Genomic DNA, 16098 nt, shown 5'->3' on the forward strand with positions numbered 1-16098 from the left:
AAAGATGAATTGGTGAATAGATGTGTTTCATGAAACTACTGAAAGTGCCATGATCAGAAAACCTGCTAACCGTGGCACACTGGATCTGGGGAAATCAAATTCTCACATATATTTACACAGAACTTCAGTGGACCCTGTAAACCTGTGAGTATTTGTACCAGCTCCATTCACATGTTATAATCTCTTGGATAATCTCCGAAACTCTAATTCAGTTAGCTCATCTTAAAGTTACCCTTATTATAGGCCAAGTTTTTTCAGTGTTACTGCTAAATTACTTTCATTTAGAGAATAGCTTTGACCTGAATGACAGTATTGGGGTTTTCCCTGAGTTCCATCAGTGGTGGAATATTCTGTTCATTCTTTGCACTGGCAGGATCTAACACCAGTAACCTCTAAGGGAAGAAGATTTTTAGTATTTAGTTGTAGGCTAGATTATACTCACTTGTTTCTTTACCCACTTATTTCACATTAAATTTTAAAAATTTGGAGTATATATTGTCCACTCATATTTTTGTGGGCGAGCAGAACAAAGTCAGATGTAAATTAGTGCAGGCTCTCCGGTCACTTGGGGTTTCTTTTTGTGTCTTTTTATTTCATTTCAGGGTTTAGCCTCTAAACAATTACATCTGGAAATGTAATTGTTTAAGTTGTTTCTTAATTTTTGCTGGTATTTAAATTGTCTTCTGTTTTTATATAGCTTTGTGTTATTTTTTAAGATTTTGTTTGAAAAGTGCAAACATCAGGAAAAATGGGTTGAGAACACCTCTGAGGACAGCCTTCCATTTTGTAGTTAACTATAATTTAATACAAATCTTTGTGTGCTCTATTTGTAAAATTCTGTTGAAGGTATACCAAGTTTAAAATGTGGGCTTAAGAGAATATTATTGTTCTAATGCTAAGATTTAGAAATGTTTACTGGTGATCTTTGATGTAGAATAAATTTTACTGGTAGGTCTTTTTAAAATCTGAATTATTATAAAGTTAAGGTGAAAAAAAATTTTTTTAAGATTTTATTTATTTATTTGACAGAGATCACAAGTAGGCAGAGAGGCAGGCATAGAGAGAGGGGGAAACAGGCTCCCCACTGAGCAGAGAGCCGGATGCAGGGCTCGATCCCAGGACCCTGGGATCATGACCTGAGCGGAAGGCAGAGGCCTTAACCCACTGAGCCACCCAGGCACCCCTAAGGTGAAAAAATTTGATCTTCACTTCAAACCAGTATAAACTTTTTGAAATAATTTAGAATATGGCATTGTTCACATCTTAAACCTTAAGAGTTACATAGTCCGTCTGTTTTTGAATTTTTTATTTTTAGGGTCATTTCCTTCAGGGTTTCTGAACCTAACTATATTTATTAAAAGTTGTCAGTAGAATCTGTCTGCTGATCTTTTCGGTCCTTTCTAGTACTAGAAACACTTTTATATGTCACTGGATCTGGGAGTAATTGCGAAGTAGCTCTGCGGTGAGCAAGAGGCTCCCCTCCCTACCTCTTCGACCCCACCCCTGAGTGCTTTCTGCCCTGATGTTGGAAAAGATTTTTCTCACACCTTTCCATGGTTGTACTAGCTCCAGTAATAGAATAGGTGGGAGGACTGGGGGTGAATTGGAGGTCTCCTGTAGGGTACGTGGTGGTAGGTCAGGAAGTGTGGTGAAGCCTATGTCCCCCAGATCAGACAGGCCCTGCTGTGATGGTCCTAGGGCAGAGGGTCCGTAGGAGTTACTTCTAAGTCATCTCTATACTGAAGATGGCATGTTTGTGGCACAGTTTCCTATGTCTGCAGATCATCAACATATTATGGCACTTCGACTTTGTTTCACACTGTGGGCTTATAAAAATTTTCATCTAAGGATTTTTCCTTTTTATAAGAAGAGTAAAGATTCTTAGAGTAAAATAAAAACCAAAGGTGATGAGAAGGAACAATGTAGGGAATGGTAAGTTTCATATTTCCATCACTCTGAAGATAGCAGTTGGCCTGGAGTAAGTTCTTCTATATTCATTTCTCTGCTTTAAACTGTATACATGATAAATTATGTATACATTGAAAGCTCAAACGTGTATATCCAAGGGAGAGGAGCAAATAGCTGAGATCTGACTGCTTAATTTTCACTCATTCCTGTAGATTCTGCTCTCTGAAGGATAGGCACTGAGAAGAACTGGATTCCTGGCTTCTGCTTCATCTCCTCTTCACCCTTGCACTCAGGCACAGCTCCTGCACTTACGGGAGCCTTGGGTGCTGGCTGGCTGCAAATCCTACCACCTTTCCCTTATCCCATTCATTTCCCGCTTGTTTGCATGATTCTTACTCACTTTCTCATTCTTAAACTGACAGCACTTTCTTCCCCTTCCTCACTCTCAGCTGATGATGAGTACTATTTTCCTATTTCACTGAGACATTTCTGCACATTTCCACCTCCACATGTACTAACCTTAAGTGCACATGTACCCCATCAATTCTGCCTTCCCCCATTTAGGTGGATAAACTATTCACCTGTCTGTGCCCATCCTCTCTAGTAGGCACTGGGTCCCCTTCCAGTTTTTCCCATTTCTTTAACGCATGATTGTTCCCACCAGCCTGGCTCTCCTCTTTAAAACAATCTGTAACTACAGCAAAAGCTTGTTCTTAATCTCACATTCTTCTCTGTGTACCTTTCTGCTGCTTCTTGTCACACAGAACTTGAAAGTGTTATCTACACTTGCTCTCTCTCCTCTCTTTCCTGCCATTCTTGCTTTCCCTGACCTCAGGCATGCAGTGCCCGAGTCAAGGTCACAATTTACGCAGATGTCAGTAACATTTGACACAGTTACTCACACTCTCATTTTTGAAACACTGTGTTTACTTAGCTCTGGGACAGTGGAACCTTTGCCTCTCCCTTCTCCCTTTGCTGATCTTCCCTTCTCTCTCTCAGGTGTCTTAGGGCTCAGGTACACCCTCTTCTAAGGCTCTGGGTGTATAAAGACCATCATGCTTCACTTCCCAGCCTTTGAGGGCCATGCACAGCGCATTTGAAATTGAGGTGCTATGCTAAGGTTTTTTACCTTTGTCAAGTCTCTTCAGAAGTAAAGGTGTTGTCCAGAATGTCTTGGCACCTTGCCTTGCTTTACCAATAGCCTGGACAGGCCACAGGGATCCCATAAAGATTTCTTTCCCCTGTTTAGAAATGCTTACTTTTTTGGTCATCACCCCTAAAAAGTTCTTATTCAGTAACCAGTCTGACTTGCTAAGTTATTGACCCAGTTCATTGTTTTCTGCCTTTGTCTTAGACACAATCGTTTGTGGACTTTTTCTAGTTTCTAGCTAGATAACAAATGCCAGTTCTCCCTGTTTTTGGAATCTGTGGGTCAGCCCTGGGCATTCTTCCTACTGGTTCCTGAGATTCTGAACCCATCTGGGAAGGGAGATCAGCCAGAAGAGATTCTGGTTACTTTCTTCTGGCTTCTGTATCTCTAGATTTGGCTTCTTCCTTCCATCCATCCATCCATCCATCCATCCATCCAATATTTATTGAACCCTTTTTCTAGACACTAATGACAGAGCAACAGAAAGAACAAAGTCACTGAAATTTACATTAAATAAAAAGAATTTGGTTAACGTTACCACGCACCTAGCCCCTTAGAGATACTTTGATCATTTTGTTTATCCTTTCAGAGATGTAGGAAGAAAACATAAGTAAATAACTTGTTTGTGCTTACTAAAATGTTAAAGTAGGTAAATATGATAGCACACTGAATCTGAAATTTAATACAGCAGTATGTGGGCTTGGATTGTTGACTCTGATATCTCTAGTTTCAGGTTCCTTGTCCTTGACTCAGCCCGATGTAGAAGCAGACTGTTTTGCTTTTTTGTTGTTGTTGTTTTTGGGTTTTTTTTTTTGTTTGTTTTTTCTCTGTCTTCTCTCCCAGCTTACCTTAGCTTCTCCATTTCCTTTCCCCCTTGTTAGGTGCTAGTGGCTACTGTTAATGTGAGAAGGGGACCCATTATACTTGTAATAATACCTAAGTGTACTAACCTCCACTCCGTTTGTTAGTACCTTGACCATAGTATGCCCTGTAAGCCTCCTAGGAAAAAGACATCGCCCGAACCCCCAGTGGTATTAAGGGGGTTCTTATTGCCTTATCTGTTTATACCTTGTCTGCATCTAAAAGATTGGAAAACCATTGAGTGTAAGCAGCCTGAGGGCTTCTCAGTTTTCACCATTTAGTTTTGTTCATGCTTTGTCCTTAACACATACAACAAAGGTAAGTACTCAATAGATATTTGCTGAATGAATGATTCAAGGCATCAGTGAATCAAACCATGTATTAATTTGATGATTCTTCCTATACAATCGATATTTTTGAAAATAAAAACACGTTTTGCTTCTGCAAACTTAGGTTATTTATTAACTAGACACATCTATGTGAGCATTGCAAATGTTTTGGTCTATTCCACTAAACCCAGTTTAATAAAATTGCTCTCATCATTCTTATCTTGCTCTTCTCTATTTGGAAACACATAGTACTAGATAAACTCATTATTGTGGATGTCGTCTAATACTTATTTGTGCCTTTGAAGTGAAACCACTGGAGGTTCCCAAATGCAGATCTGTGAATTTTTTCTATCAGATTCACCTTTTTTGTTTAAAACAAAAACATTTTTGGGTAGTGCTGACCTACCAAGTTAAAATATCCAGGAGATAAACTTTAGCATTTGGTACCTTTATAAAATTCTCTGGGTTGGGGAACCTCTAGGAAATCCTTATTTGTGTAGCTTTCTATCTACACACACGGTATTCTTTGTTCCCTACAATATTCTTTTTGTGCATTTTTGTTTGCTTTGGTGGCAGCAGTGTTATTTCTGTTTCTTAGTTAAAATAATGCTACACCAGTGAGCTCAAGAGCGGCTTTATATATGGTTAGAGATTCCTTGACCAGAAATGTGTGTACAAACTCTGCTGACCTCGATTCCTAGGAGACAGTGATGGGAGACCATGCTTTAAAAATAAATGAATGAAGCACGTAAATAATCTTAGCAGTGGGATTATTTTATCATCTCTGTCATTAATTACTTCTTCTTATATAGATAGGTTATTTGCCATTCTCTGTAGCTGAATTACATTATGAAGGAGGGATGGGGCAAGGTACCTTTTGGAAGAATAAATGAGCAGAAAGACAAATAGCTGAATTCTTTTTTTTTTTTCCTTCTAAATAGCAGAATTCTTAAGGACATGTATTTCCCTTTCCCAATCAAAATCATATTAATAAAGTAATTCTTGATTGACTTGTCTCAAATACTAATTTTTATTTTTTTTCCTATATGTTTTCATTTACTTACTTGATTGGTCGTACTCTGTCTACCTAACATATGTCTTTATTAGTTAATGACTATGCACTCTTTTGGGCTCTGAGCGTACAAAGACAAATAATGCCTTACTCCCTAGCTACAAGGGATGTGATGTAGGGATAGTGGGAGAGCGAACCCGAGAATTGGAGTGTAGTATGTTTAGGGTTTTGTCACTGGTCACTGTAGGACATGATGGGAACTCCAGGGCATTGTTCCAAAACCTCATGGACACTAAGGGGGAAATTAGTGATTGCTTAAGTCTTGAAGTGTTATTAAGGAACAAACCATGAGTATAGAATTTGGAGAGAAGGGGTGGCATCCCAGGAAGAAGGAAGAGAATTTGTGACAACACAGAGGTATTTTTGTAGGAAGGCATTTCCCATGTCAATTTAAAAAAGGAATTTGCTTTTTAAATTGGCTTCTGTGAAGCTTTCTTTTCTTACTTGGCCTTCCTTACTTGTTAATTGCTTGCTTGATTTGATTGATTTATATTTCAAAACCATAGGCCTAATGGTATATAAGCTATTTTGAAGAGAGGCAGGAAAGTGTAAAATTTAGAAAAACTTGGGTATACCAGTGCTGTGCAGAACCTGCTGCCTTTTTGGAGCACAACAAGGTTATCCACTATTATGAAGTAATTATTAGATGTACGTGTTAATATAATAAACTAATGATACTGCATTGAGATTGCCGAATTTTGGAAATAGAATGTTACACTGGAAGAATGAACTACCTTAAAAGACTACAGGGAACAACACCTTGAGCTCAAATAGGGCTAGGAATAATTCCTATTCTAGTTAGCCAGAATGAGAAAGCTTGTAATTCTTGAGTTATTGGGTAGTGTACTCAGATGGATTTTGTTGCAATAGTAGGGCAGAATTAGCCCTGGATGAAATCTATTCTGTGGGTACTATGTAACAAAAAAGATCACACTTTCCAAATAAGTGCATCCCAGAAGAATCTCAAGAACATTTATGGGAATGTAAACTTTCTAGAACTCAGTAGATAAAAGTTAAGTATCCAACCATCCACTTAAAAATAACCAAGCAAGAAGCAGGAAAATATGACTCACAATAAGGAGGAAAAGCAAAGAATAGAAACAGACCCAGAAATGACACAGATGATAGAATTAGTGTACAGATACCTTAAACATTTCTTAAGACTATATTCCATATGTTCAGGGAGCTAGAGAAAACACTGAAAATTGAATATGGTAGGTAGAGACATGGAAGATGGAGAAAGATAAAAATTGGACTTACAGAAATTAAAACTACAATGTCTGAGATGAAAAATACCCTGGGATTAACAGCCAGAAGTAATAGCTGAAAAATTTCTAAACTTGAAGAAAACTGTGAAACACATGAATCTAAGAAGCTCAGCAAACCCTGAGCATAAGAAATATGAGGAAGATTACAACAGGACACACACATTTTAATGACATTGTTTAAAACCACTGATAAAGAGAAAATCTGAAAGATAACCAGAGGAGAAGAAAACTATTAACACAGGAACAGAGCTAAAGATGGCAGCAGTCATCGTGGTTTCTCATGGGCAGTGATACAAGGGAGAGGAAGATAGTGGCACAACATCTTTCAAGTATTGAAAGAAGAAAATGATCTAGAATTAAATGGCCACTAAAAATGTTTTTAAAAAATGAAGGTGAAATAAAGACTTTGCCCAGATCTACAAAAGGGAGAGGATTCATTACCAGCAGACCTGCATTACAAGAAATGAAAAGAAGGAAAATTATACCAAATGGCAATGTGAATCTATACAAAAAAAATGAAGAGCACCAGAAATGATAGTCGTGTGGGCAAATATAAATTACTTTTATTGTTATTTAAATCTCTTTAAAATATAATTGGATGTTTAAAGCAAAAATAGTAACTGCCTATTACGAGGTAAAAGGTAATAATAAAATGCAGAAGGAAGAAACATACTATTGTAAAAAGATTGTTACATGATACTTGCATTGGTGTAAAGCATTTGAATTAGACTGTGATGAGTGAAAAATGTGTATCATAAACTCTAAAGCAGTCCTTAAAACCACTAAATACATAGTTCATTAGCTAACAGAGGAGAGAAAATTGAATCCTAAGAGCAATACAGTTAACCCAGGAAAAGGGTTAGATCAAAGAACAAATAGGGTGAATAGGAAAGAAAATTCAAGATGACTCCATGGTATCCGTAATCACATTAGCAGTAAACAACATGAGAACCTAAATTAAAAGGCAGACATCATCAAATTGGATAAAAAAGTGAGACACTACAAGAAATCTACTTTAGTGTAAAGGTGCGAATAGGTTAGAAGTGAAGGGTGGGGTAAGATATACCATGCTGATCCTAATGGAAAGCATGTGGAAATGCAACATAAGTATCAGCCTGAGGCCATTTCAGAGCAAAGAAGATGACCAGGAGTAATGAGGATTGTTTCATAATGAAGAACAGATTAATTCATTAAGAGAACATGACAATCCTAAACATTTATATACAGAATAACAACTTCAAAATTCTTTTTTTTTTTTTTTTTAAAGATTCTATTTATTTATTTATTTATTTGAGAAAGTGAGAGAGTGCCCACAAGCAAGGGGAGCACCAGGCGGAAGGAGAGGGAGAAGCAGGCTCCTCGCTGAGCAGGGAGCAGGATGCAGGCCTTGATCCTGAGCCCCAGGACCCTGGGATCATGACCTGAGCCGAAGGCAGAAACTTAACAACCGACTGAGCCACCCAAGTGCCCCAACAACTTCGAAATTCCTAAAGCAAACATTGAAAGAACTGCAACAAGTAATTGATATACTCATAGTCAGAATTTTCAAGACTGCTCTGAGTAGTTAAATAGAAAGTCAGTAAGGATCTTGGCGGCTTGAATAACGTTATCGAATAACTTACTCTAACTGACATTTAGTGAATGCTCCACCCAACTACAGTGGAATACACATTATTTTGAAATGAGAACAAGTCTCAGTAAGTTTAAAAGGTCTCTAGTCAGACCAGGTATGTTCCTTGTCCATGGTGGAATTAACTTGGAAATCAGTAACAGAAACCTATCTAGGAAACCTCTAAATATGGAGAAACCAACAAACTTTTAACTCACCCTTGATACAAAGAAGTGATCAAAAGGAAAATTATTTAATAAAGTATTATGAACCAAGTTATAATTAAAACAACATATCAAAATTTGGGATGCTACCAAAGAAGAAAATAGAAAACAGTGGTCATTATTAGAAAAGAAAAAGGCTCCATTCAAAGGCTAATTTCTACCTTAAACTAGAAGAAAAACAAAACCATAGTAATTAAGGAAGGGAAATAAAAAAGAATGGAAATCTATGAAATTGAAAATAAAAAATCCATAGGAAGATAAATCTGGTTTTTAGAAGATTAGTCAAAGTGACAAATCTAGCCAGAATGACCAGGTTAAAAAAAGAGCAAAGCACAGATTACCAATGTTAGTAATGGAAGAGATTCCATCACTTCAGATCTTACAGATACTGAAAATAAAATAAATACTATATAAAGAAATACTGTGCTATAAAGAAATACCATACTATAAAGAAATTTACTATCAATAAATTCAGCAAGTTAGATGATATAGTCATATTTCTTAAAATACTACCAAAATTCAAGAAAAAAATAGATAACCCAAATAGTGCTGTATCTATAAAATAATTTAACTGGTTATAAAAACCTTCCCTCAGAGAAAATCCCAGGCCCAGGTGGATTTGCTGGTGAATTATGCCAAACTGATTTTGCTGAAAGTGTTCCAGATGAGATGATGAGAGGCTTCTTTCCAGCTCCTCATACGAAGCCAACAGTACTCTGATACCAAAGCCAGACCAAGATGTATGTAAGAGTACTATAGTCCAATAATCCTTGTGAACGCAAATGTAAGAAGTTCTTAAAATTCTAGCAAATAGAATCTAACAGTACGTATATGAAGAGGACAGTGCACCATTACTTGAGTGGAGTTTACTCCAGAAATGCAGTGTTGACTTAGCAGGCAAAAATGAATCAACACAGTTCACCATGTTAATAGACTAATGTGGAAAAATCATGATCTCAGTAGGTGAAGAAAAAAAATTTTGAGAAATGTAACATCCTGTTGAAAACTCTTTACAGATGGAATAGCAGGAACTTTGTTCATGTGATAAAGGGCATGTGCAGTGAAGCCCTGCACCACTCAGTGTGCTTCATGGGGAAGGACTGAATGCTGCTGGCGTGGCTCTGAATGTGCTAGGCTGGGAGGTCTGGCGAGAAAAAGAAATGAAAGGCACCCACAATAGAGAAGAGACAATAAAACCGACCTTCATCGCAAATGACATGATCCTGTAGAAAAGCCTATGGAATTTATGAAAGAGCACCCAGATAATTGAGTTTAACATAGTTCCAGGGTATAACATAAATACACAAGTCATGATCCTGTTTTGTTTTGTGTGTGTGTGTGTGTGTGTGTGTGTGTGTGTTTTTATGATCCTGTTTTTGTAGAGATGAAGGTACCTCACTGAAAAAAGACCAGAAAAATGTGGTTCTCTGTGGGAGATACGTTCTTGAGTCCACCCCCTTCCCCAGTCTGCAGTTTCTAACGTCTCTGCGAGTTTTTACTTCTGTGGTAATGACAGCAATAAAAGTCACTGTTTTGGAAAAATAGTTTTCGGCCACACTATATAAATGTGATGCAGTTTAGCAGTTTTTGGTAAATGTCCTGACTTTCAGCCTTTTACACTGAAAACGTATAGGGCATTACAGTCATTTTATGTTTCTTATTCTGCCCTACCATTTTAGGATGTTCGTTCTGCCACCCTTCACATCCTAGTATACGGAAGACATTGTGATCGTAATCATTGCTCATTTTTCTCATTTATTTACTGAGCATGTCCTGTGTACCAGCTACTGGGGAATGCAGAGATGAGGAAGACCCGCGGCCTCTCGAGGCTTCCGTCCTCTCCGTTCTCACCTCTTTATTACTTTCTCTCTTGGCTTCTCGTATTTAAGCTTTTCTAGACTTCTTGTAGTGCCTGGAACTTGGAAAGGGCAGCCCCCACCCCCCCCCCATGGCTCTTACACCTGCCCTTCCTTTTGTCAGGGATACTTTCTTACCCCACCCCACTGCACTCCCTACTCTTTATTTAGTTCTTAGTTTAAATGTCATTCCTCAGGGAAGCTTTCCCTGATCTGCCCAGCAGGGTTATAGAGTCTGCCAGCACCTTGTACTTTTCCTTCCCAGAACTTAACACCATTGTATTTAATACTTGCTGAGTGACCACCAGACTGAGATCTTGTTGTCTGGTAATACTTTCATCAGTGAGTTGTTTTTCAGAGCTGGGCTCCAGTTCGTATTGAGCTTGTGAGTCTCTCTGTTTATCTTACGAAAAAGCAGCTCGGCTTGCTGGCTGGATTAGCAACGCAGTGCATGGCTAAGGATTAGATGGAGCAGATCTGATTTTTAATTCTGGACCTCAAATACAACTCTTGGGATTTCAGGTAACACAGGAGGAAGGACAGCAGTTGGCACGACAGCTGAAGGTAACGTACATGGAGGCATCAGCCAAGATGAGGATGAATGTAGATCAAGCTTTCCATGAACTTGTCCGGGTTATAAGGTACGCGAGACACATCTTGGAATTTTGTTTTAATTTATGGGATTTAACAGATAATCACACTGTGCTTTTGAAACCCATAAGCTGAGAGAGAAAGTGCCACTCAGTGTTTAAGAAGGGAAGCTGTATGTAGAAGTGCTTCTGTGCTAGGCGTTGACACTCATGGCGTGTTACAGATTTTCATTAAGGACATACTGTATCCTAGGTACTTCCTACATATAAAACCAAATTTAATTATATTGAAGGAGAGAGTACACATAGAGATTTTGGGAAGAATCTGTGCCTCTTCCAGAGGTGTCCATAGTGTGAAGATAGGGAGGACAATAGCTGACATTTGAGTGGAAATCTCTGCCGGACACTGTGCCTCATAGTTCACGGGTATCACTACACTGAATGCTCACCACAACCCAGTAAGCTAAATACTTTGATCTATCCTCACTTTCGGATGGGGAAGCAGGTACATCGAGGTGAGTTAACTTGCTCAGAGTTTTGGCATTAAACTGCAGGGCTGGGACTCAAATCCGTATCCCTCATTCCAGAGCCTGTGCTCTTCAGCTTTGCTCCGTCCCCACGTCTTCCCAGGCGGACAGTGAGCCAGGTGCTGGAGAGTCAGGCCTCCCGTTCATGGGGTGAAGTGTGACATCTCAGATAACCAAGGGGTTTTCTGTCTGCTGGCCTAGAGGGCCCCTGTGGTTCAGAAAGTGTTAATGGTTCCAGGAAGCTTGAGGTGATGGGTGAGGTCACCTGGAGTTGGTTTCTGTGTGAGAAAGATTGAATTGCTTTATAGTGGGAGGGGTTTAATTTGATTATTTTTAGCCTTGGTGGCTTGGCCTCTACTTCACCCTGGGCTCTCTAGGTCTGCTAGTCTCCGTCTGACAGGTATGTGGAGTGAGCTGGGGTTAATTGTGAGTCTGAGGGGAATCAGCATCTGCGCTATGGGCTTCCTGAGCTTTTTTAGCTCTTTGCATGGGCATTCTCTTTATAGGGAAAGAGAAGTAAGGTTTATAGTTTTTTATTTCTTAGTAGTTTGTTAAAAGTATGAGTTCCATTTTTAAGTGAGTACAGAGTTTGTTTTGTAAGATAGAAGAGTTCTGGAGGTGGGTGGTGGTGATGGTTGTACCACATTGTGAATATATTTAATATTGTTGAACCGAATGCTTAAAAATGGGTAAGACGTTAAATTTTGTTATGTGTATTTTAACATGGTTTTGTGTGCACACAAATCAGTGCCTTCTTAATGTCACTTTTACTGCCTTTTGAAATATTTGGCCCTGGGTTTTGATCCTTAGAATCTATATCCATATCCATCAGTCAGTCTGGAGTGAGGAGTGGGTAGAGGAAGCTTTTTTTTTTTTTTTTTCTAAGATTTTATTTATTTGACAGAGATCACAAGTAGGCAGAGAGACAGACAGAGAGAGAGAGAGGGAAGCAGGCTCCCCACCGAGCAGAGAGCCCGATACGGGACTCGATCCCAGGATCCCGAGATCATGACCCGAGCCGAAGGCAGCGGCCTAACCCACTGAGCCACCCAGGCACCCTAGAGGAAGCTTTTTAAAAAAATGTTTAATTTTATTTTTCCTTTTAGTAGGCTCCCTGTCCAGCGTGGGGCTTGAACTATGACCCCGAGATCAAGAGTCTCTACCTACTGAGCCAGCCAGGTGCCCCTAGAGGAGGCTTTTTTATGCCAGGCACTGATAGGCCTTTAAACATAACAGGAATTTCTTAGATCCTCATAGCATCTGTGGAAAGTAGAGTTTATTATTGCCTTCTAAAAAACTGAGGCTCCATAGACGTTAGCTGATTTGTCTAATGCTGACTTGTGGCTAGTAAGTGGCAGAACAGGCATAGGAACTGCGTACCTCGTACTTTATATTCTACTCTAGCAGTGGATGCTTATTCTTTCTTTATTTTTAATTTGAGAGAGAGAGAGAGAGAGAGAGTGAGCAGGACAGAGAGGGAGAGAGAATCTGAAGCTGGCTTCATGCTGCACTCAGAGCCAGACTCGGGGCTTGACCCATGACCTGGAGATCACGAGCTGAGCTGAAACCAAGAGTCAGATGCTTAACTGACCAAGCCACCCAGGCGCCCCAGTGGATTCTTATTCTTAAGTATACCTTATAGTCATGAAATTTCAAATTGGGAAGGGAACATAGAGGTCACTGAGTTCAGTATCTCAGTCTGATTCAGGACTCACCTATCAGTGAAACTCAGCTCTGCTTATGCTGGTATTGAAATATTTGTGCCCTTTTTCCCCTCAAAGATTTGCTTTGATTCCCTAGTTGAAATGCAACATTGAGAAGCATAAGCACATAAGCTAGCCTTGTCCAAAAATAATATATTTGTAGTATTATCAGCAAGATAATTATATGTAGATTTTTCTGTCTTACAGGAAATTTCAAGAGCAGGAATGTCCTCCTTCACCAGAACCAACACGGAAAGAAAAAGACAAGAAAGGCTGCCATTGTGTCATTTTCTAAGAATCCCTTGAATTGTAGCTACCAACTGCCAGGAAAAGCCCTCATCTTCTCCTTTTCTCTTTATGGTTTATATCACATCATGTTGGTACCTTTCTAGCCTTAGACAAATGATCACCATGGTAGCCTTAGATCAAGAAGCTGGCTAATCCTTTCTTGTGAAGCTAATCCTATGGTCATTTCAAGACAGATTTAAAGGAAACACTAAGGCTGCTTCAGAGATTATCTGATTCCTTAAAAATACTGATCTATATACACAGACATTCTTTTTTAAGGGCTTACATTTTAATAGGGATGAATCAGTTTTGGAACCTATGCTGTTTGCCAAGCTGAAGTCATAGGTTGTGAAATAACTTTTAACTTCTGGAATCATATTTCCTATTATTACTCTAAATAGAAAAGTGAGGAGTTTTTTTAAAATGTGAATTTTTGCCTATCTCTAAAAATTTTAATGTCAACTTTAGTTAACCTTAAATACACTGAATTGAATCCACAAAAGTGAGACATCTCAGACCTTTACCAATGCTACAGCCTTTGTTTTCCTATGGCCAAAATACCAAAAACGCCTATTGTATTTATACATCAGAAACTGCGTATGAAGCCTTTTTAAGTGCTCCACTCCTAAAGATGATAATAATGTTCTATGTGGCCAAATATTCGGACTTATTCTGGACTTAGGCATTTCAATGTTCTTGGTTTTTTAAGTTAACTCTTTTCACAGCCATGTCGAGAGTAAAAATAAATAATTTCTGTCTGTCTTCCTTTTCAAGTATTTGTGGATAAGGGATTCAAAAAAACTAAAACTGTTTTCGTTTGTAATATAAAATACGGAATTGATCTTTCCGAGGTCAGAGATGATTAATGTTTTTGCTATATACTTTTATACATTATTTTCTTATCAAACTAGTTAACAAGTATTTTTATATGTTTGTAAGCAAATATGCTTTCACAGCATACCTTGTGTATATGTAAAGATAAGTATTTAATTCTTACTGTTCACTTTTAACTGACAAAGAAAAAAAGAGAAAACTACGGAAACTGTGGTAGACCTTTACTTGCCGTTCTGGTCCTGGTCCTGGTGGCGCCCACCTCTGGCCAGTCACATATCTGCTCGAGAAAACTTCTCCATAGATGACAACAGAATGAGACTCAAGTCACTTTTGAGACACCATACTAGGTATTGGCTGTTGTATCAAGTTGTAAGTGTAAAACTTTTAATTGACAATTAGTATAACTGTGGATGGCTTCTGATTTTGTTTTTAATTCTGTGGATTGTGTTTAAACAATTCAAAAGTATGTTCCTGATTGTGAGATACTAAGTGGTATTGCACAGTTGTCACTTTATTAAATGTGTACAACAGTCCCATGAAGTTGATAAAGCATACCCTTGTATAGCTTCAGGTGCTAGAATTAAAATTGATCTGTTATCACAAGATAAGGTTTGATGGCTTGTTATTTGGGTGGTTTCTAGGAGGAATGAGAGTATTGGAAGAAACACTTTAGTAGCTAGTTCTGTGCCTTTTTCCAACAGTACCTTAGGGTTTGCATCTAAAAATCAGGATTGGTTATTTAGTAGGTGAATTTGAATTGAAATGGCTTGGTGTTCTTAGGGATTTCCTGAATATTTTCTGGACTTGGCATTTCTTAAACTTTTTCTGTGAAGTGCCCCTGACAAAAACCCCATCTCTGAAGGAGAGAGGAGGGTGAATACATACACATATACTCCTCTGAAGAAGAAGCCTAGTACAGTGGAAGCACAGTGCACACATTTATTTGAATGCTCGTTAAAATCACTGCCCAGGAAGGTACTGGAGTTACCCTGTGGGTTTGACACTCTAGTACTATCACATATCCTTGTTAGGACTTTGAGTTGGGAATTTTTTTTGTTTATCATAGGTAACTTCAAATAACAAGAGATTGTCCATGTAATAGGTAGATTGAATGGGAAACCTTTAATTTTATTCTGAATAGATGATTTATAGCAAAGCAGTTTGAAGGTTAAATTTTGTTTTATCAGTTTGCTTTTCTTTTCTCTCTGGGCTTCACTTTGGATACTTTTTATTGCTACATCTTCAACTTCCCTAACCTTACCTTCTCCCGTTGTTTCATCTGCTATTAATCACATTTAATGAATTTTTCATTTGAGACTTTGTGTTCTTTTTTCTTCCATAGAAGTTCTGTTTTGTTTTGTTTGTTTTTGTTTTTGTTTTTTCATATCTTCCATCTCTCTCACTGTGCTCAGATTTTTCTCTTACCCAGTCCCTTCCAATGGAGTTCCCAGGGAATTGAGTCTAATGTCTTACCTGTCTGTGATGTGCAGTGAATTAACTTCTCTTCAGTGCATCTGGGTTGGTTCTAGCTGTGTACCGTCCTTGGGAGAATTGAGAAAGGCTGCTTTGAATATTTGAACATGGTTATAATGGCCGTTTTAAAGCCTTATCTTTATAATTTTTGGATCTATTTCTGTTGACTGGTTTTTCTCTAGTTATGGGTCACATGCTTCTAGGTTTTTTTGTTGTTGTTGTTGTTTTGTTTTTTGTTTTTGCGTGTCTAGTAAGTTTTCATTGGATGCTGGACGTTGTATATTATTTGTTGTTGGTTGCCTGGATTTTGTTGTCTTCATCTAAAGTTGTCGTCCCTCCCCCCCCCGCCAGTAGTTGATTTACTTATATTTACTTATAGTTCAGTTTAATTTTTTCAAGGCCTGCT

The 16098-nt window shown here is 38.4% G+C and overlaps 1 protein-coding gene across 1 annotated transcript in view; it reads left to right on the forward strand.

Moving 5' to 3' along the window:
• RRAS2 (RAS related 2) overlaps nt 1-14820 on the forward strand; it is a 72014-nt gene extending 57194 nt beyond the window's left edge. The window contains exons 5-6 of the mRNA XM_080815290.1: nt 10800-10918; nt 13305-14820. Of these exons, the coding sequence (XP_080671416.1) occupies nt 10800-10918; nt 13305-13392 (207 nt within the window). The 3' untranslated portion in view covers nt 13393-14820. The remainder of the gene's footprint in view (nt 1-10799; nt 10919-13304) is intronic.
• The last annotated feature ends 1278 nt before the right edge of the window (nt 14821-16098 follow it).

This window comes from Martes martes (assembly GCF_963455335.1).
Source record: "Martes martes genome assembly, chromosome: 10".
In the NCBI taxonomy this organism is placed as follows: domain Eukaryota; kingdom Metazoa; phylum Chordata; class Mammalia; order Carnivora; family Mustelidae; genus Martes; species Martes martes.